The sequence below is a fragment of the Plasmodium fragile genome (genome assembly GCF_000956335.1).
Source record: "Plasmodium fragile strain nilgiri unplaced genomic scaffold supercont1.79, whole genome shotgun sequence".
Taxonomy (NCBI): Eukaryota; Apicomplexa; class Aconoidasida; order Haemosporida; family Plasmodiidae; genus Plasmodium; species Plasmodium fragile.
In genome coordinates, this window is record NW_012192659.1 from 77,437 (window position 1) to 97,216 (window position 19,780).

General features: G+C 44.3%; 8 protein-coding genes across 8 annotated transcripts; 5 read left to right on the forward strand and 3 right to left on the reverse strand.

Moving 5' to 3' along the window:
* Window positions 1-1,179: 1,179 nt before the first annotated feature.
* On the forward strand, window positions 1,180-3,894 carry AK88_04862 (uncharacterized protein; the record flags this gene model as incomplete). Its single annotated transcript, XM_012482466.1, has 2 exons — window positions 1,180-1,252; window positions 1,379-3,894. 2 exons carry the CDS (start codon window positions 1,180-1,182, stop codon window positions 3,892-3,894), a joined length of 2,589 nt encoding a protein of 862 aa, XP_012337889.1.
* A 1,066-nt stretch (window positions 3,895-4,960) lies between these two features.
* AK88_04863 (uncharacterized protein) lies at window positions 4,961-6,133 on the forward strand (the record flags this gene model as incomplete). Its single annotated transcript, XM_012482467.1, has 1 exon — window positions 4,961-6,133. The coding sequence occupies one exon, from the start codon at window positions 4,961-4,963 to the stop codon at window positions 6,131-6,133; it is 1,173 nt and encodes a 390-aa protein (XP_012337890.1).
* A 1,369-nt stretch (window positions 6,134-7,502) lies between these two features.
* Window positions 7,503-8,003, forward strand: AK88_04864 (uncharacterized protein; the record flags this gene model as incomplete). Its single annotated transcript, XM_012482468.1, has 1 exon — window positions 7,503-8,003. One exon carries the CDS (start codon window positions 7,503-7,505, stop codon window positions 8,001-8,003), a length of 501 nt encoding a protein of 166 aa, XP_012337891.1.
* Window positions 8,004-9,857: 1,854 nt separating this feature from the next.
* On the forward strand, window positions 9,858-11,177 carry AK88_04865 (uncharacterized protein; the record flags this gene model as incomplete). The annotated part of the gene is made up of 3 exons (XM_012482469.1): window positions 9,858-9,866; window positions 10,101-10,506; window positions 10,606-11,177. The coding sequence occupies 3 exons, from the start codon at window positions 9,858-9,860 to the stop codon at window positions 11,175-11,177; spliced, it is 987 nt and encodes a 328-aa protein (XP_012337892.1).
* A 1,070-nt stretch (window positions 11,178-12,247) lies between these two features.
* On the reverse strand, window positions 12,248-12,818 carry AK88_04866 (uncharacterized protein; the record flags this gene model as incomplete). Its single annotated transcript, XM_012482470.1, has 2 exons — window positions 12,248-12,535; window positions 12,738-12,818. 2 exons carry the CDS (start codon window positions 12,816-12,818, stop codon window positions 12,248-12,250), a joined length of 369 nt encoding a protein of 122 aa, XP_012337893.1.
* A 1,236-nt stretch (window positions 12,819-14,054) lies between these two features.
* On the forward strand, window positions 14,055-15,638 carry AK88_04867 (CAMKK protein kinase; the record flags this gene model as incomplete). The annotated part of the gene is made up of 4 exons (XM_012482471.1): window positions 14,055-14,163; window positions 14,458-14,969; window positions 15,063-15,379; window positions 15,623-15,638. The coding sequence occupies 4 exons, from the start codon at window positions 14,055-14,057 to the stop codon at window positions 15,636-15,638; spliced, it is 954 nt and encodes a 317-aa protein (XP_012337894.1).
* A 64-nt stretch (window positions 15,639-15,702) lies between these two features.
* On the reverse strand, window positions 15,703-17,730 carry AK88_04868 (uncharacterized protein; the record flags this gene model as incomplete). The annotated part of the gene is made up of 5 exons (XM_012482472.1): window positions 15,703-15,792; window positions 15,908-16,256; window positions 16,405-17,214; window positions 17,394-17,479; window positions 17,647-17,730. 5 exons carry the CDS (start codon window positions 17,728-17,730, stop codon window positions 15,703-15,705), a joined length of 1,419 nt encoding a protein of 472 aa, XP_012337895.1.
* An 807-nt stretch (window positions 17,731-18,537) lies between these two features.
* Window positions 18,538-19,743, reverse strand: AK88_04869 (uncharacterized protein; the record flags this gene model as incomplete). Its single annotated transcript, XM_012482473.1, has 4 exons — window positions 18,538-18,945; window positions 19,056-19,171; window positions 19,337-19,469; window positions 19,588-19,743. 4 exons carry the CDS (start codon window positions 19,741-19,743, stop codon window positions 18,538-18,540), a joined length of 813 nt encoding a protein of 270 aa, XP_012337896.1.
* Between the last annotated feature and the right edge of the window lie 37 nt (window positions 19,744-19,780).

Here is a 19,780-nt window from a genome sequence, read left to right on the forward strand (position 1 = left end):
AGCACGTTCTTCCTTCTCTGTCGCCTCCTCCATGTGTGCACAACTGTCTAGCGTTGCAAGGGAAAAATGAAATATGTCACCACCCCCTCACGTGCAGGGTAATGGTAAAGAAAAGAAAAGAACAGAAGTGGGGTAGTGCTCACCCTGCACGTTTCAACCAACCGATTGTCGGTGGGGGGGAAGATTCTTTTGGGTCATGCGAAAGGGTGGAAAGATGTGGCCCCCCAAATGGAACAAAAATAGGAACAAATAATAAAACGCATGTAATGGGTTCAAATGTTGGTAGGACTAGTGCACAGAATGCAGGAGCGCCTAACCGTAACCGCGCACCCTATAATGGTGCATTCTAACGCGAAAATGGAGGAGGGTTCTTCTTCATACATTTTGGCTAGCTGCATCTACCACACATGTAGAAATGTGAACCCCCATTAACATTTATTTTGATCATTTTCAATTTTTTCCATTTTGCTTTCTATCGCCCCCCCCCCTCTGCACTACCCTCATTTTATCCCTTTCCACACTGAGTAACAGTAACAACATACCCGTACGCCCTTGTGGAATTTTTTCCCACCGATGCTCCTAAATTTGAGCAAGTCCCATTTGATACGTATTCGAGCTGCATTTCGCTTGCAAAGGAATGTGTACATTTGTGGGGACGCTAAAAGTGGGTACTCCCTTTTTTTTTCCTCGCGTATGATCATACGCGATGATCGTATGCGATGACCATACCCCCCCATTGTGCCTTCTAATTCTGCACCGCGCCGACGGGCTTGAACAATCCCACCACGTGTAAGGGCCAATAGGAACCTTCGCTCACCCGTTGTGTCCTCTCCCAATATATGTGCAGGCTGATGCAAAAAACAAAAAAAAGAGGGACAGGGCCATACAAGCCAGTTGCACAAAAATAGAAAATCGTACAAGGCCATTTTGATGAGTGTTATTTTTATATATAAAAAAAAAAAAAAAATTTCTTAGCGTTACCCTCACTCTGTGGACCTTTCCACACCACCGGAACACTTACTAGAGTGGGAGGGGAAAGCCACACCCAGGTGAAGCTTTTCACGTAACATCGGGGGTATTTTGCAAGGACCCCAAATGAGGACGCCACACCACAAAGGTGTACTAACGGGTGAATAAGAGAGTACCCCCTAACTGCGTGTAGTGGTCCAGCTTCCCCATATGAATGACCAGGGAGAGAGGGGCGGGAGGAGACCCCGTCGATCGAACAGGGCGAAGAGAAATTCCAACGCAGGTAAGTGAGCAACCGGTGGGCGGAGACTTCGCCATGGGGTGGTGCGCCCAACCCACCACTGAATAAACGCACGAAAATACAAACACAAACGGACACATGGCGGTTGCATTTGTTTCCCACATACAGGAAAGGTACCCAATCGTAAGGACGACTCCAATATTCATAACCCCCTGAATAATCGCCTCATAAATGTGAGCGGCTACGAAGATGTTGATGTAAACAGTGTGCAGAAGGATGGGTCGCTAGGCAAGTTTTTCCAAAGGTGCACTACAGAAGGCAAGGAAATGTCACCCTGCGATGTGTTAGATTCCGTTAGGCAGAATACGTCTAATGGAAATGCAGAAATATCACAGAGGCAAAATGTCCGGTTCGTTCAGGTGAACGAGTCAGATCGACACCTGCCCGATAATGCATTTAACTTTTCCTGTTCACCTACCACTTGTATGAGCATTTCTACAGGGATGCAGATGTGTGGACATTCTAATAATCATTTGAACATCCTCGAGAGTGATGTTCCTTCTCCTATGTTTGACGATATCCTCATTGATGACGTATACGATGTTGAGGGGAGATACCTCCGTTTGGGGTCTCCCGGTCCAGGTACCTCTCGCTTTTGTTTCCAGGAGGCGGCCACCCCAGGGAGGTCCTGCCCAAACACAGACATGGCATTGGACGGGCAAGATGAAAATGGTAGTACACGAGGTAATGTCCCTTCGAGGAAGAAACGAAAAGGAGGAAGAACCCTGTTCAGGTCCTTCTGCAGAACGATGAATCTCCTCTTGAACCAAGTCCTTTCGAAGTCATTTCAAACCATGATATCCTACATCATTACGACCTCCTTTTTTATTTTTTTGAATTTGTATGTGTCTAACTCTTGTACATATGAAGAGATAGGAGGGTTCGGAGTAGCTGTATCGGTTATCACATTACTCAATACAGTAGTTGATGGAGTATGTAACAGCTTGGATTACTTTTGTAGCTATTCTATCGCGATGGCTAACACAGATTTATCCTTGCTCTACTTAAACATAGCATACTATACCTTTTATTTGTTCTTCGCCAAAGTAATGGTTGTTTTTTTGCTAACCAAGATTGTGATTCTGCTTTTTTTAAATTCCCTTTATGTGGATCCTAGTAGCAACGTCGGTGATGCAAGTAAACATCCTGGGCATTTGCAGATGATTCATGTGTTTTGCTCGAGTCTTCAAATATTGCTTGTTTCATTTTTCCCGCAATTTATATATGAGTCCACTAGACGTTATTTGATTCTTCATAATTATATTTACCCCAGTTTGTTTACTTCCTTTGTGTCTTTCATTTTATTGAATTTTTTTTGCTACGTCTTCGTTTTCTCCTTGGGCATGAAGTATGTCGGTGCGTGTGTAGCTCTGCTGCTCACGAATGTTTTTAATTTTTGTTGCGTTTTGTACTTTTTGAGGATCCACTTGGCCAGGTGTGTGTCTTCGACGAGTGGGGGGCACCAGCTGGCGTCGTGCGTGGAGGACCTTTTACTTTCCGGCGACCACTACGTCGAGGTGGGCGAAGAGCAGCTCGCCGACCGCGCGCTAGGTGAAGACGTAGGTGAGGGCAGCGGTGAAGACGTAGGTGAAGACATAGGCGAGGGCAGCGGCGAAGACATCCGCGAGGACACCGGTGAAGACGACACAAACGACGAAACCTGCGACGACACGAACTGCGAAACTTGTGAAGACCCAAACCACTCGGTTGACCGCGCCGACAGAAGAATCGCCAACCTGACTTTCCTCTTTTTCCACAAGCCACCAGACGACGAGCAAAAAAAGGGCTTTGTAAAAACAGCGCGCACAAACATAAAAAATATTTTCTTCGAAGTTTTGTCCTTCGAGTTCCAGCTATTCGAGGCCACCTACCTCAGTCTAACGTCTGTGGCTACCTATGTTCAAATTAATAACATCCTCAACCTGGTGTATTACGTTTCTAATTCGTATGGCATTATCCTTAGCAAGTTAATCAGTATTTATTCCTCCTCGCGCGCGGCGAAGGGAAGGAATAGACGAGGCACACAGAGAGGAATGGACAGGCAAAATGGACTAGATGGAAGACGGCACAGGTTTGTGCCAGAACTCCTGCTCAGCGGTGGCAGGGGTGGCATCAGCGTCAGTCAATGGGGGAAACTTGACACACAAAATCGTATCCTACCTGAATTAAAATCACAGAGAAACGGAAGCAAAAGACATAGAAGAAGCAGAATAAGCCTACTGGATATAGTGCTAGCCTTTTTGTTCATGTTAACCTTCCTGTCCCTCTTCTTGGTTGCAGCTTACCTCTTTCGTGATCAGATAATACCCTTCGTTTTCACCGACATCAACATACAAAACGAATTAAAGGGGATCATTTTTGTCCTGGTTGTGGAGCTCTTCTTAGAAGTCCTTGCATCTTTACTCAATAGCATTATAAAGGGTCTGAGTCTACAGGAGGAAATATCTTTCTTTACCTTTTTCAATTTCTTATTCTTCATGCACCCTCTGGGCCTTTTGTTGACCTTCATTCTGCAATTGGACATTTATGGTTTTGTGTATTCTAACCTCGCCAGCATGGCTGTGCAGGTGGCTTACTTGCTCGTTTTCCTTGCTTTTCGCGCGCAGCGGGGGCTCGGCAGGTAGGCGGGTCAAGCGTTTCTGTCGGGACAGGTCATAACATACCGCGCACAGTCACACGTACATACGCACCGTTCTCTCCCATATGCCATTTATCATTATTTATTTTTTTTTTTTTTTTTTTTCATTTTTTTTCACATTCCGCTTTTTTGCAACTATGAAAACTTTTACCCCCGCGGGATTTCCAACTTCTTTATGTTCACTCCAGTGAGCGGCGTTTCTTTTTTCCTTTTTTTTTTTTTTTTTTTTTTGTCCACAGGGGGGTGGGGCACACATATGGGTCTCCTCTCCGTACAAGTTCACGTGAAAAGTTGCACATGGAGACTGTGTTCACTTTTGGTAGAAATACCTGCGATGGTTTGGGGTATGCTTTTTTTTTTTTTTTTTTTTTTTAATTGCCTCCTGCGAGAACAGCAAAATGTATCCTCTTTGTGCACATCGCTCAGATGGACTTAACTGCATTTCCGCGCTACACCCCCGGTGGTAACTGTGCAGTCGCCTCTTCGCGTAGCGACCTGCGATGGAGGGTGGGAAGCCCTACCGACCCCCACAACAGTGCACCTAACGCGTGCAAAACGGACAGCAAGGAAAAAAAAAAAAAAAAGGCTCATACGTTGTGCAGAAAGGATCAGCAAGATGAGTGAAAAAAAAAAAAAAAAAAAAAAAAAAAAAAAAAACGAGAAAATCTATACCCTGCTTATAACATGCTAAGTAGGCTATTTCCTTAATCTTTTTTTTTTCTCTCATTTTGCCCATTTCTTACCTTTTTTTTTCCCCTGTTCTCGTTTCTCTTTCTTTTTTCCCCCTCTGTTTATATATAACACCACGCTCGCCCGCCACAGCGGCCTATGCACACACCGCTCCTCTGATGACACTGAAGCGAAGCGTGCCGGATCCCTCCCCACCTCCACTTAAATGTGTATATGTATAGGTGTACAAAACGGTAGGGAGAACAAAAGTGAAGCCCGCTGTGGCCAACAAGAAAAGGACGAAAAAGAAGAAAAGGAAGAAAAAGTAGAAAAAAAAAAAAAAAAAAAAAAAAAAAAAGAGATATTTACTCTCCACCAAAATAATGAGTACCTGTGATAGACTGGAAAGTAGCGGCGTCAAAGTCGAAGGCGCAGAGAATGCGGGGACGACGCAGAAGGGGGAGTGCCCCGGGGAGGAGGACAAGCAGGGGGAGGTCAAAAAAGGGGAAGCCAAGCTAAGCACTCTACACGACGAGCCGGACGGAGAGCAGCAGGACGAACCGGACGAAGAAGAAACGAAGCCGCACCCGTGCACGCTCGAAGACGACGTAAACATAAACAGAATTATAGAGCGCTTAGCGAAGGAAGACCCACAGGCCTTGGCAAAAATATACAGCCTAATGAAGAACAACAACTGCCTTAATTTCTACCCCCTCCTGACGCCATATCACAATATAAGAAGATTAGTGGACATACTGATTGAGGAAAATTACCAGCATGAGAATACGTGGTGCGTTCACTGTGATGCTGCATTCATTTGCCAGCTGTTGTATGAAGGATTCATCCCCGTGGCGAACAAACAAAAGATTTATAAAGTAGAAAATAATCAAACTAAAATTGTAAAGGAATGTTTACTGATCCCGAAAATACATTACGTGAGATCTTGTATGCACCCCAGTGAAATACACATATCTAGGAAGGTAAAAAAAAAATGCAAAAATTATTTCATGACTGTTAATAAAGATTTCGATGGAGTCCTGCAAGGCATTGTTGAAAAACACGGACAGAACTGGCTGTACCCATTTGTACAAAAGGAATTTAAAAAAATTTTTGAAAAACAAGTTACCTACAAAAATGTACGTATGCATTCAGTCGAGTTGTGGTGTGGTGATTTTTTAGCCGCAGGAGAAATTGGGTGCACTGTGGGTTCTATTTACACTAGCCTTACAGGGTTCCAGAGACAGAATTGTGCTGGTACCATTCAATTGTGTGCTTTGGCCAAGCTACTACAAAAACAGGAATTTGATTTGTGGGACCTGGGTATGCTTTTGCCTTATAAGAAAACCATTGGGTCTAAGGAAGTCTCCATGAAGGACTTCTTTAAGATGCACCGCGTGTTCAAACACCGCGCCCCGAACTTTTGCGTGCCGTTCCAGGACAGACTCAACTGCGCCGTCCTCATCAATGGCACAGCGGGCGCAAGGGCGGACGCGCTGGCAGAAGTGCGGGAAGAAGTGAGCCGAGAAGCGAGCCCGGAAGGGAACCACCCAGATTAGTCCCGCATGAGTAACTCCAATTGTTTCCTTCACAAGAGGAGAGAGCTGTTACCAAAAAAGGGACACCGCGCAGGAGCGCTGCCTACCTTTGTAAGTAATGCTACCTACCGTTTAGTGACGCGACTTATGTTCCCCTGGAGATTCGAACTTTGGGTTCAAAAGAATTCCCCTGCGTGCCCGTCCGCTTGTTATAGCAGTCGTTATAGCGATCGTTTGTGCCGTTGTGCGTGACGGAAGGGACATGAAGCTGCGAGGAGAGGAGCGGGCCATATGATAGAGGCATCGCCCGAAAGGGTTCTTCAGAAGAAGCGGAGGGGGCACACCGTGCTAAATTCTCACAACGGTCATCTTGTGTAAGAAACCTTCACCCCCCCTCTTTGGGCTTAACCCCAATTGGTCATTTTGCCATTTTTTTTTAAAAAGAACAACGGGAGAAAGATCCTTCTCGATTCCGTTTACCATGTAAGAGAGCGCCATCAGATGAGGAGGACGCGGTTTTTCACCCCAGTCCCGTGCCGAACAAAACTATAGTGTGTACTAGAATGTACTTCTGTAGACGTAGGGACATGTTCTATTGTGCAAGTATCCCCAATTGCTCCACACGTCCCCTCTTTCCTTTTTTTTTACATTCTTTTTTTTTGCTTTTTTTTTTTTTTTTGTTTGCTCTCCAACGTTACGTCCCGCGCTGAGGACAAATTCGTAAAAAGCGGCTCTGCACATACGTAACATGCGCATTGAGTCTGTTGGGGGGAGGGAGATGTGCTGCTGTGGTGTATCTCCCCCCCCATACGATGTATTGTGTTCGCCATGAGGCTTTACAAAACATTTACATACAAATTTTGAAGAAAAAAATAAACTAATTCTTCCAAATGGCTTTCATCCCTGTAGCACAGATTCAGGTGCGGGTGGCGTCACACCTTCGCAAAAATTGCCCCTACATGTTACAGGTGCAAGCGGTGAGGGGAAGAGATGCACAGGTAAGTGTACACGTGAAAAGGAAGTCATGCGTCCAAGAGGCATACTATCCACACTAAGCGGAAGGATTAGCGATAAAAAAAAAAAAAAAAAAAAAAAAAAAAATGTGCCAATATTGCGCAAGTGTACAAGGTTACAATATTGTGGAAGAGGAATTAATCCCCAAGTGGAACAAAAACGAACATGGGCCATTTGTGAAAAAGAGTCAGGCTGGCCAAATAAATTATCAACCCTAATGGAGTGAGTGAATAAACGGGGGAAACAACTAACGCAATAGTTATTCACCTCTGGGCTTTCCGCTTCTTCTTCTCTTCTCTTTTTTTTTTTTTTTTTTTTTTTTTTTCTGCTTCTAAAACACAAGGGAGCGTACAGAAGTGAAGAAAAGGGGCACACCATGCGGGCGTGGGACTACCTGACGTTGCTGAAGCAGAGCACGCAGCAGTTCGCCCACTGGTACAGAACATCGAGCATAGGTCACAGGAACTTCGTGTGGGTGTTCGTTGGCTGCTTCTGTGGATACGCTTATGGTACCGTGGAGTATGTGAAGAAGAAGAAAGGGAAGGGAATGTATGCTGATTTAATTTACATCGATGAGTACATTGTTGATACGAATAACATAAGGAACTTTGAAAAGAGTTATAACGAACTGAACATCCATTCGTTCAAGAGCAAAGGATATGAGTACACAAAACTTTTTAAAGCAATAAATTTGAAGAACTCCCCCCTCAGCTACCTTCAGCTAAGGCTATGGAACAATAAAGACTCCTATGAGGCCTACTTGAGCAGCAATGACATTCGTCGCCTCACAGAAAATATGAAGAAGCAGTGTGTGTTTCACGCTACAGATAAGTATGAAACGATTGTGGACGACTCCATTGTGCGGTTGATTCCGTAGAAGCAGAAAGGGGTGCCGACAGGGGCCCCCTCTCTCCTGTCTCACGTATTATGCCCCCTGTTATCCTGCTTCTATTTTTTTTTTTTTTTTTTTTTTTGTAACACAAGTGTAACGTAGCTTTCGCTACAGGGGTAGCCAGAGCTACGACAATGTAAAATACCCATTTGAATTGGCCAAATGATGAGATGCCCTTCTCCAGTGGGCACCATCTCGCATGGGATCCTCCGTTACACGCTTTTCCACATTTTTGTCGTCCGCCTCAAACGTACATGGAGAGGGGCGAAAAGTGAAATGATCATTTTGTGAACATAACTTTGTTGGCCCCCCCTTTTTTCCATGTGTCATTCCCCGCACGGGACACGGTTACATAAAACACACTCGTGAGAGAGGAGAGACCTCACGCACGTTGTCATTCGTGTGATTTTACGTGTAGGTATATATATATATATATGTGCGCATGTAGTTATGCTACCCGAACGTTAAGCAATTTTTCCATTTTTGAATGGAGCATGCCCATGGCTTCAACCATGCAGACGTGGAGGAGGGTCAACCGCTGATGAGGGGGCAACGCCGATGGGTACCTCTTCCTCTCAAACCATTTGCTGTTTAACTGCGATTAGGGAATTCCCACTTGGGGGGGAATAGAAGTCGGCCGACGGGAGACGCCAATCTGGAAAAGCATAACAAAGGGGGTAAAGATCGGCCTTCAAAATGAAGCACAAAAAGTGTTGCCTAGTCCCTGTACATGGCGCCTTATACTGGGCCAAGGCATCAACGAGGGGCACGGACACGAGCCCAAAAAGCGTACACCACATGTGAGGCTTTGCGCTGGGGGGGGAAAAAAAAGAAAAAGGGACTCCCACACAGTGTCGTGTTAGTGTAGTGTACACAAACGTACGCATGTTAGGAAATGTAGATGAGGCAGAAAAAGGGGAAGTACTTCAAAGAGGCAGGATCTGCAGAGAAGTGAGGGCCACGCGGGGGGAAAAAAGTGCACAACTGTTGGAAACGCTTTTTTTTTTTTTTTTTTTTACAAATGCTGCGTAGATGGGTGGATTCATGGACTGACTGATGAATGGATTCATGTATGCCCTTGTTACCCCTAGAATCCGTGCAACGGGATTAAAAGTGCAAGCCGTACCCACATTCCCTTTTTTTTATATATGCGCGTCCCCGCCGGAACGGCTACGCATGGGTACTTAAAGTATATTAATTATTATGCCGCTTGTGCACGCTTCCAGGGGCGTGTACTTAAATCCGCGGCTATATATGTATATTCCTTGGTGAAAACGTGAAAACGGATTTGTACCATATATTACTCATGGATGATGGGTAAATGTATACCTATCCAACAATCCCTTTATTTATTTTATATGTATATATTTTTTTTTATTTCATACCGTCCTCGTTTTTTTGTTAAAGAAAAAGGATTTTCTTTTTTTTTTTTTTTTCCTACTTGGGTAAAAATTCAAATCCTAAAAAAAAAAAAAAAAAAATTTGGAAAAGCCTTTCGCGACAATTTTAAGTGAACCCATATTTCTACTTTCTTATTTGTTGCTTTTCCTTTTCCTGTTCCTCTTTCCTGTTCCCCTTTTATGTCACTCTGTGCTAACTCCCTTTTTGTGTGATTCCTTTGGCTCCGTAGAGGGTTCAAATTAACATTTGTGAAATTCCGGAAGCTTCCCATCACCCCCTGCACGTACATGTGAACATACACGTCTGTTTAGTAGGGCATACATTTCGAAGCAGACCTCTCTCTCTCCCCCGCACCACCACCAGAAGGAGATCTGAACTGAACCCCTCTCCCCCCCCCCCCCTTTTTTTTTTTTTTTTTTTTTTTTATGTCATAGCAAAATGGGAAAGGTAAGAGAGCTGCTTGAAGGGAATAGTGTTACACTTCCCCGTCGTTATGTGTGTGTGTGTTTTTTTTTTTCTCTCCATGTTGTATATCTACGTAGATTATAATATTGTGCTGAAGTGAAAAGCTTTTTCTGAACCGTTGAACAAGTCCTACGTAGCCTCCTGCTCGTACAACTACCCTCACCACCATCACCACCACCACAACGACGTTATGTGCCGCCTTTTATTTTTCCGCAGGACTATTATTCCATTTTGGGGGTGAGCAAAGACTGCACCACCAATGACCTGAAGAAGGCCTATAGGAAACTAGCCATGATGTGGCATCCGGACAAACATAAAGATGTCAAGTCCAAAAAGGAAGCAGAGGAAAAATTTAAAAATATTGCAGAGGCATATGATGTCTTGTCTGATGAGGAGAAGAGGAAAATTTACGATGCCTATGGGGAGGAGGGACTTAAGGGTTCTATCCCCACGGGTGGAAATACTTATGTGTATAGTGGTGTGGATCCTTCGGAATTGTTCAGCCGTATTTTTGGCTCCGATGGGCACTTTTCCTTTTCGTCTGGCTTTGATGATGACTTTTCTCCCTTCTCCACGTTTGTCAACATGACTTCCAGGAAGGCGAGGCCCTCCGCGTCTACAAGTAAGTGCGTTTGCCTTCACCACCGGCTGCATGTGCGTGCACCCCCTCCATGTATCTCCGTTCACCCCTACATATCGCCGTTCACCCCTGCACGTACAGGCGTAAACAACAACAACTACAGCAAGCCCGCGACGTTCGAAGTGCCGCTGTCGCTGAGCCTGGAGGAACTCTACACCGGGTGCAAAAAGAAGCTAAAGATAACCCGCAAGAGGTTCATGGGTTCTAAGAGTTACGAAGAAGACAATTACGTAACCATAGATGTAAAGGCAGGCTGGAAGGACGGAACAAAAATAACTTTCTATGGTGAAGGAGATCAGCTATCCCCAATGAGTCAACCAGGCGATTTAGTTTTTAAAGTAAAAACAAAAACACATGACAGATTTGTGCGAGAATCGAATAATTTAATATACAAGTGTCCTGTACCACTGGACAAAGCTCTCACCGGCTTCCAATTCATTGTGAAGTCGTTAGACAATAGAGAAATAAACGTCCGTATGGACGAAATTGTGACTCCCCAAACGAAAAAAGTGGTGTTGAAGGAAGGAATGCCTTCTTCAAAAATGCCCAACACCAAGGGAGACCTTATTGTAGAATTTGACATCATATTTCCAAAAAACCTGACTGGCGAAAAAAAGAAAATCATACGAGAAGCGCTAGTTAATACATTCTAAAAAAAAAGAATCTATACATTAGATGTATCGGGTTCAGGAAGGGGAGCAGGACACACAGGTAGCGGGGGGAGAGTCCCAATTGGGGAACGTGTTATATAACCATTTTGCAAAAGCTTCGCGGAGGGGGTGATTTATTCGGAATAGGGTTCCTCCGAGTCGAGTATAGTCTACGCGGGGTGGAGGAATTCTCAATTTAGTATATTTTCCTGGCGTGTGTGCTGACGGTTTCATCGTCCTCGTCGGAGTGATGATGCGTTGAAAGGCGAAGCAGGTGAAGAAGTAGAATTGGGTCACTGCTTCTCCATGAGGATGACACGAATGGGGTATAAAACGCCCATGTTTGTTTCGAATGTTGACAACGGAAAGCCATCTTGTGGGAACCACGTGTGCACTTTGTGACAGATTCGTAATTGGGACCCCTGCGAGGTGTTGATGTGTAGCTGAAGGAAAAGAGAACCAAACCTGATGGAGCAAAAAGAACGTTGCACCAACTGCCCATTTTTTTATTGTGCAACCTGTGGCGATGCTCATCCAGCCCCATGTCCCCCTTCCTGCCCTCCGTTCTGCGGCCCAAAATTTTGAAATTCTCCCGACCACACCTTTTGAATACGCCCTTTAACGTAGCCCTTCCCCTCTATCGGTCCCCCTCATGTCATACAGACATCCATGGGGAGATGAGTGACCAAAGGGGAAAATGTAGCTGCCATTTCCTTAACCATCTTTGTCTTTACGTTTCATTTATTATTTTTTTTTTTCCCCCCCTTTTTTGTTCATATTTTTTTCTTTTTTTTTTTTTTTTTACTCCCCATTTCGTAATCCACGTATTTATAAACTCCTCCGCGTCGCATTGTCTCCGCAACAGAGCGACGTCCGAACGCAGCTAGTCTTTGCGGTCATTTGATTTTTCACTTTTTTTTTTTTTTTTTTAAAAGTTCGTCAAAATGCATCATTCAAAAAAAGGAGGCAAGTTGGAAGTTGGGAAAATGGATGGTTGGAGAGAAAAGCTTATAATACACACACTTTGCTTTAACCAATCTGGTTATAGCCCCATCTGTTTGGGCAATCCCCTCCTACCGAATGAGCCGCACGTACTGCTCGTAGGGGGCGCTCCCGTTGTGCCGGAAAATATCATCTTCGCTGTTATTGAAAAAGTGTAAAACACTTGTGAACATGTTCATGGGGGAAAAGCGATCCCAATAGGAAGACTTCAAGGGGTTTATTAAAAGGTCCAACGATAACACACCCATCAATCCGAAGTAAACAAATATTCGTAGCGATTCACACTGCTGCTTGAAGTCTTGGTAGGTGTACGACTTTTTGTGAAAGAGGTTCATTGCATATTCTACATTTTTGGCGATCTGTTGAGAAGGGGGTGAAAAAAAAAAAAGGGATTAAAATGCTGTGCGGATGAGCATAAGCGTGGACGATATTGGGGGAAATTTCCCCCAGTTGGCACCCTTTGAGGTGGAATGTGCAACTACACACAGGGACGCCATTCAGCTTATAATTTTTCTTTTCTTTCTTTTTTTTTTTTGGCGCATTCCTGGGCTGTGTGCGTACCTCCTTTGGTTGGGGGCCCCTAACAGTATTTCCCAAAAATCTCTTATGACTAAAAATGAAGAGTTGTCTGGCCACGTTCATGTTGGAAGTGCTCATCTGGAGGTGAGTATTCCCTGCAGGGGTTATCAGGGTCGAGTTGCAACGGTGGGAAAGTTATTCCCCTTTGCAATATTGTTTTGTTCCAAAGGTGAGGTGACTTGGTCTTTCTCCCCTGTGCAGTTTACTACTTGACGATTTTTTTAATTTGAGACGACACTTGGTGGACAAATCTGCGAGGGGCACGAATGGGTACATGGGTATGTCTTAACCGTTGCTAAAGTGGGTTTCGTTTTCATGCAACACCTTTTTGGTGAGCTCGCAACTGGTATGGACTTCAAAATGATTTTTTTTTTTTTTTTTTTGTTCCGACTTGTTTGGCCAGAAGCCCGGGAATTTAAACATATGCGGTTCCTGCTGTATAGGTAAAATTTCCTTTTGGTACTCGTTCCTGAAAAACCTGACCAGAGGGGGTTCCAAAAGGGGGAAAAAATTAACATTAACGTTAAAGTTAACATTAACGCTAACGTTATCGGCGTGGGGAATACACACTTGTTCAAGCATGCACGTATTGTGTACTCCCCCACACCTCCCCCCTGTGGGTTATCCATCAAGGGGGTCCGTCCGATACACATGATAGAACGAAAGAGGAATTCTTGCATGTCTCTTTCGCATTTCTTTTCACAAGCCGACTGTTCATAGGAGTTTCCGACACTGCCCCCCACTCCGCGTGTGCAATGAGCAGACAGGTAAAAATAAAATAAAATAAAATGAAATAAAAACAAAATAAAGCTGCGCTTGACTCACCACTCCCTCCGTTTTAGCCAATTCCCAACGAGTTTGTCAAAAAAAATTGTATTTCTTCTTTTTCTACATTTACTTAAGCTTCTTCTTTTTTTGGGCACAGCCATAATACACGCCAAAAAAGGGGGAAGTATATAAAAGGCGGGGAATATGTTACTGGTCTATTCGTAGGAGGTTAATCCTGGCTAGCTATTTGTTAAAATTTTTTTTTTTTTTTTTTTTTTTTGTTAAAAATTTACCAGTTTACGCCTGACCGTTCATACATTTCAGTCGTCCCAAGTTTGGGAAATACATGTGTGTGCGTTGTTCCCCTACGTCGTCGAGCATCTGCCTTTTTGTGGGAATAGCAGGCATGGGCCACGTCGCGTGAAGTCGCGGTTTCATGCTCCACAGTAGGATGAGAAATTATCACATTGTTTTTTACTGCATTGTATATTTGTACTGTGTTGCATTACATCTTCATTATGCTAGGGCGACATGCGGGATATTCTGAGGTACCACGATAAAGTCACTCCGTTGGAGAAGAAACAGAAGGACGGCCAGTGCTTCGTGAACGATTACCGTGTTGTTCGCACCGTCAAGGAAGGTGAGTGAGTCAGCGTGAGGAAGAGCAAAGCTGAGTAGTGTAGTCCATTCGTATGAGGAGGAAAAGAAACAATTGCACGCAAAAGTGTTCCCAATTGTGGCAACAAAAAAAAAAAAAAAACTTGAAGCAGGGTTGGAAGAACATCACAATGCACTGCACATATGCCTGTGTGGGGTGCAATTTTTAATCGACTAATTTTTTTTTAGTCGTCCTTAAATGGGGGCTTATCTTTCTGGCCCCGTCATCTGGCTACCTATAGCCACCCTACAATGTGCTTATTTCTGCCCTTCACAGACAAACTCAGCAAAGTAATTTTATGCGAGCGGGGGGGAAACCTTTACGCCATAAAAAAATACAAAAAAAAAGTATTGCTGAAACAAAGGGAGTTTCATAAGAACAGCCACTGCACCCAAGTGGTGGTTCGTTCCAAATACGACGACTTAAAAAACGAATTAGAAATTCTGGCAGACATAAAAAATGATTATTGCCTGACCTTCGACGACATAATAGCAAATGATGATGAAATTTATCTTGTGAATAGTTACATGGAGAATGAGGGGATACTCCAGTACGATGGCGTTTTTTTTGTCCTACGGAAGGATGAGCCATGGTTTGTTCCCCTTCCTGTTGTGAAATGTGTGGCTAAGTGTATCTTAAAATCGTTCTTGTACCTCCACACGAAGAAGAACATATGCCATCGGGATGTGAAGCCGTCTAACATTTTTTGGAGCCGGAGCGGCGCCGTCAAGTTGGGCGACTTTGGGGAGTCCCAGTACATGGCCAACGGGATGATACGCGGCACCAAGGTGAGGCACGCTAACCGATTAGCGATCGGTTCCACTATAACCACATCGCCAGCGATACCATGCTAACCGCCTTGCCAACCGCGCACCCCGCAGGGCACCTACGAATTCATGCCGCCCGAGTTGTTCTCCAGCGGGAAGTGCTACTCCGGAGATAAGGTAGACATATGGAGTCTGGGCATATCCCTCTACGCCCTGTTCTACCGCGTTATCCCCTTCGTCCAGAAGGAATCCCTGCTTCAGTTATTCCGAGACATAGGCAGAGGCCACGTGCAGTATCCCCTCAATAGAAATTATTTTTTAAATGAATACACGAAAAAAGAGGTACCTTACTCCTGTGTCCCCAGTTTGTTAAATACGGACATTGATTTTTTGAAGAATCTTTTGAGAAGGGATCCAGGGGAGAGACCCACGTCGGAAGCGGCACTCGTAAAGGAACACACACAAAAAAAAAAAAAAAAAAAAGGGGGAAGCTTTTCAAAGAGTGCATTATATAGAGGCATAACAAATAGTTTTTTTTTGTTTTTTTTGTTTTTTTTTTTTTTTTCTGAGAATTATGTGTACGCTTCAACCTGCATGAACTGTTCAGCCTGTTGGACCATCAAAAAGGGGCACCTCTGCGTGCTCTCCCCCCTTTTTTTTTCTCCCCTTCTCAGAAACACGAATGGCTAAAGGACGTCGACTACGCCTGTCTAAAGCAATACGCAAAGGAAATGTATATAAGAAGAGGACGAAGTTATAGCTGCGCGTAGATCTTGTTTCTCACCCGCTCGAGCTCTTCAGAGTTTACGTAGTTTATTCCCTTCATGCGTCTGAGGGAGTCCACCTGTGAGTGATTCAAAAAAAAAAATTATATTAGCGTGGTGTAACGTGTTGTGCAGATACACATGAACAGATGTGCAATATAAGCGGTCATGGTATAGCTGTCTTTTCCTCTTTACCTGGTAAAGGGAAGGAACCTTGAACCCATTTTTTCTATACACGTGTGAAAATTTCACATATCTGAATAGTAGCCTTAGTACCAGTTTGTGTGCCTGTGAGTAGATTCCCTTGGCGTCTTTATAAACCTCCATGTCTGTTGGAAGAAATGCTTCCACTTGTTCATGTGCACCGGGTGAGGGGGCTTCTGCCTCCTTGGCGTGTTTTATATTTTCTCTATGTGTTTGAAAAAATGAGAAAAGGATACTTAGCGTTTTGCTCACATCGCAGAGGGCACTCCGAATTTTCTTCATTTCGACGTAGCAGGCGCTTCTGTTGCTGAGCACTGTGCAGTAGTACACGCCTCGTTCGCTGCGTGGGGGGGAAGCGGCGTGTATAAGCGGTGGTGTACATCCCCAAGAAGAATTACCACAAAGGATGAACCCACTCCATTCATTTCAGGGGTCACTCCGTACACAAACACACAAAACACATGTACATGTACACATATACACCGTACCTGTCATGCTCGCTAATGATCTCGTTGTACAGGTCCATGGCAACGTCGAATTTCTTCTCCGCGAAAAGCTCGTCCGCCTTCCCTTTTAATGTGTTCAAATCCACATTATGGTAATGGTACATTTTTCCTTTTTTCATTTCTCTTTCAATGGGAACAGAAATGATATGCGTGGGCTGTACTGATATGTCTGCAAAGAGGTTCAGAAAGAGTTCAATATCGCTGAGCATGTCGGCTTGGGTCAGTAGAGGCTTCTTCTGAGATTCCCCATTGACGCGAGCAGCGTTATTTGAAGTGTCGTCTGCTTTCCTTGTTGGAACGCTTCCATTGGTGAGATTTTTCCCTGTCCTGTTCATGTCAAAGTCGTACACTTCTTCTATGAGGAAATTATTTCTGTACTTTTTTTTTTCAAATGTAAAATTAGATACTTGGTCTTTTATCTCGGGTTGATTCATAAAGACAAATTTGTTGGTGTGGTCCGTTTCACCAAGGTGCACTAACTCATCGCTTTTTTTTATTCCCCTTTGTTTTGTCATTCCTGGGCCAGTTTCCTTCGGAAGTGGACCCACCCTCGTGGAGGAGTCATTATCTACTCGTTTATCCCGCGAATCAGTTGTCTCTCCGTTGTCCTTCTTCTTGTGTCCCCTCAGGCTATTCTGCTTCTCCCTGTACAGTCGTTCATACTTCTTATAATTGTCCTCGTCCTTCAGCGCATTGTATGCTTCGCAAATACGGTAATAGCTTTTTAGGTTATCTTTGTCCAGCTCGTTGGCCTTGAGGGCATCTTCGAGGCTCTTCTGAAACGACCCGATCCTGTTTCACGCGGTGAAAAAAGAAAAAGGGGGTCAATACGGGCATCAATATGGGCACCAATAAGGGCACCAATAAGGGCGTCAATGATGCGCACCAGGAGGCATGCAGTGTACACGCGTTATTAAATGTCGGCACATGTTCCCTCGATCAGCGGGAAACAATTCCCCTCCCTTCTTTACTTGAAATAAGCCACGGAGCGGTTCGTGTAAAGGATAGAGCACCTTGGCATATATTTTATGCTTCTGGTGTAGTGGAATATGGACAGCTGCAAAGGGGTGTCGGGAGGGGATGGGTTAGGTAGTCTCTCTCATGAGGGGTATTGAAGAAGCTCACAGTGCTCAATGAGTTACTGGAGTAGCGGACGCTCTGTATGAGCAGTATACATATATATATATATATGCTTTTATATGCCTATTACACTGGAACCCTAACCTCATAGTCCCCTTGGGAAAAGAAAATATTCCCCTGCTCCTTCTCCCTCTCTGCCTCCAGCGCATTCCTGATGTCGTTTTTCATGGCGTCCGGCAAGGATCTGCACCGCCGTTCCCCCGTCCTATCACCGTCTGAGCAGTTGGAAAATTTGAAGGGGGGGAAAGCGCAAGAAAGAGATGCACTGTTCGGATCTCCCAAAGGGGATGCTACTCATTTAGTGAGCCATAGGGGAGGTGCGTTCAATTTTGTACGTTTAACGTGATTGATGCTGAGAGGGAGGGAGAGCTTCCAATCCAATTTTACGCATATTTTCTACATATCTCTTTCTTCTTAGTTCTCTCACAAAACCTTAGCGCATTTTCTGCATGGGGTTCCCCAGATCAGGTAGCCAACCTAACCGCCTCCGTCGTGGTGGCGTCAATGTGGACCTTTTCGTTGGAGAGTGCCGCAGATGCCACAAAAAAAAAAAAAAAAAAAAAATTATAATCCCTTTTGGGAATTAAAATAATTTAAAAGCTATCTATATGGCATGTAAAAAATGCGGGAAAAAAAAAAAAAATCATTGACAAAAAAGGGGAAACACTTTTTTTTTTTTTTTTTTTTTTTTTTTTTTGAGGCTCTTGGGGAGAGAAATTAGCAAAATGGGGTACCGTGTGGAGTTTCTTGGCACAAATGATTCGTACTGGGACGCGCATATGCATCGTGAGGAGAAAGACCATGTGGGTGTGCTACGTAGAGGTGCGTCACGTGTGGGTATTCTACGCTTCGGTTGCGTTTCTCACCCCCAGAAGCAGTAAAACAAGGCAAAAAAAAAACACACACACATGTCAGCATGAGCGCATAATATATACACACGCATGAGAAGACCTATCCTTCATATGCGCATTTCTTTCACTTATATTTTTTCCGTAGCATGGCACTCCTTTCGTGGATGTCCTTGGTGCGCAGTTTTTTTTGTTTTTTTTTTTCAGGAGCGGCGTCCTGATCCGCGGCCTGTTTATGTGCGTGGTCGCGGCTTTGTTCCACCACATTGTCGGTTTCATTTTGTTGATTGCTCCCTCCCTCTACATGTGGTGCGTCGTCTGTTTCATTTTCTTCGCCGATCTCTCCAGCCACAACTGCATCAGAACATTTGAAGAACATGCTAACCCGCGCAACGTCGTCGTCGCCCAAGTTTCCCTTCGTGTCGAGTAGGTGGGTCGCGTCTTCCTCCTGATCGCCCTGCGCCGCCTTGTCCATTTGGCTAATCTCCTTTAGCAGGCTCTGCATGTTGGCCTCCAACACGACGTTCTCAGATTTCTACACAGGGGAAGTGGTAAAGCGGTGGAGGGGGGGAGAAGCTCCGTAGTGTTTGTATCATTGTGGCTGTGTATCATTGCAGCAGTGTGCGTGCATGTCCTCTCTCTTACCATCGCTGAAATTTTCGCGTCCACGTTACTAATCTGCTCGCGCAGCTTCTGTTCCGAAATTTGAAAAATGAGTTTCCTGTTTTTTTTCTTCGCCTCCAGTGAGCTGATCACATTATCTGAGGTGAGGGGGATCCCCCAAAAAAAAAAAAAAAAAAAAAATCACACAATTGTGGATTGTCCGCCATGGGGCTGTGTGTTTATCGTAATAAAGGAGGGGGAAAAAATATGAACAAAGTTAGACACTCTAAAATGTGCCCCCCGTCCATTGGCTCATCATTTACTTATGTCACTAAAGAGAAATTCGCAATTCTGTTTTAGGTACTTGACGTCGTCGACCCCTTCTTCTATGTCCATGAGTGAGAAGTGCAGGTAGTCTTTTTTTATTTTGTTTCTGCAAATATCGTGCTTTAGTTTCTGCACGTGAGGGAAGGAAAAAAAAAGGCGGCATAACAGTACGTAGGCATAGCAGAGGAGACACAACAGAACGTGACGCCACGCAGAAAAGGACCCGCCCCCTCCCGTTTGGCATTACCCGGATGCTCTTTCTCAGCTCGAAGTTCTCATGAATGATTTGATTCGTATCTGTAATGTGCTTTTGGATAATTTTTTTTTTTATGAATAAATTTTTCCTGGAGTCGAAGTCGAATCCTATGACCTGCAAATGGGGAACATATACGCCGGTGGACATTTCTTCAGGAGGAGTTTTTTTTTTTTTTTTTTTTTTT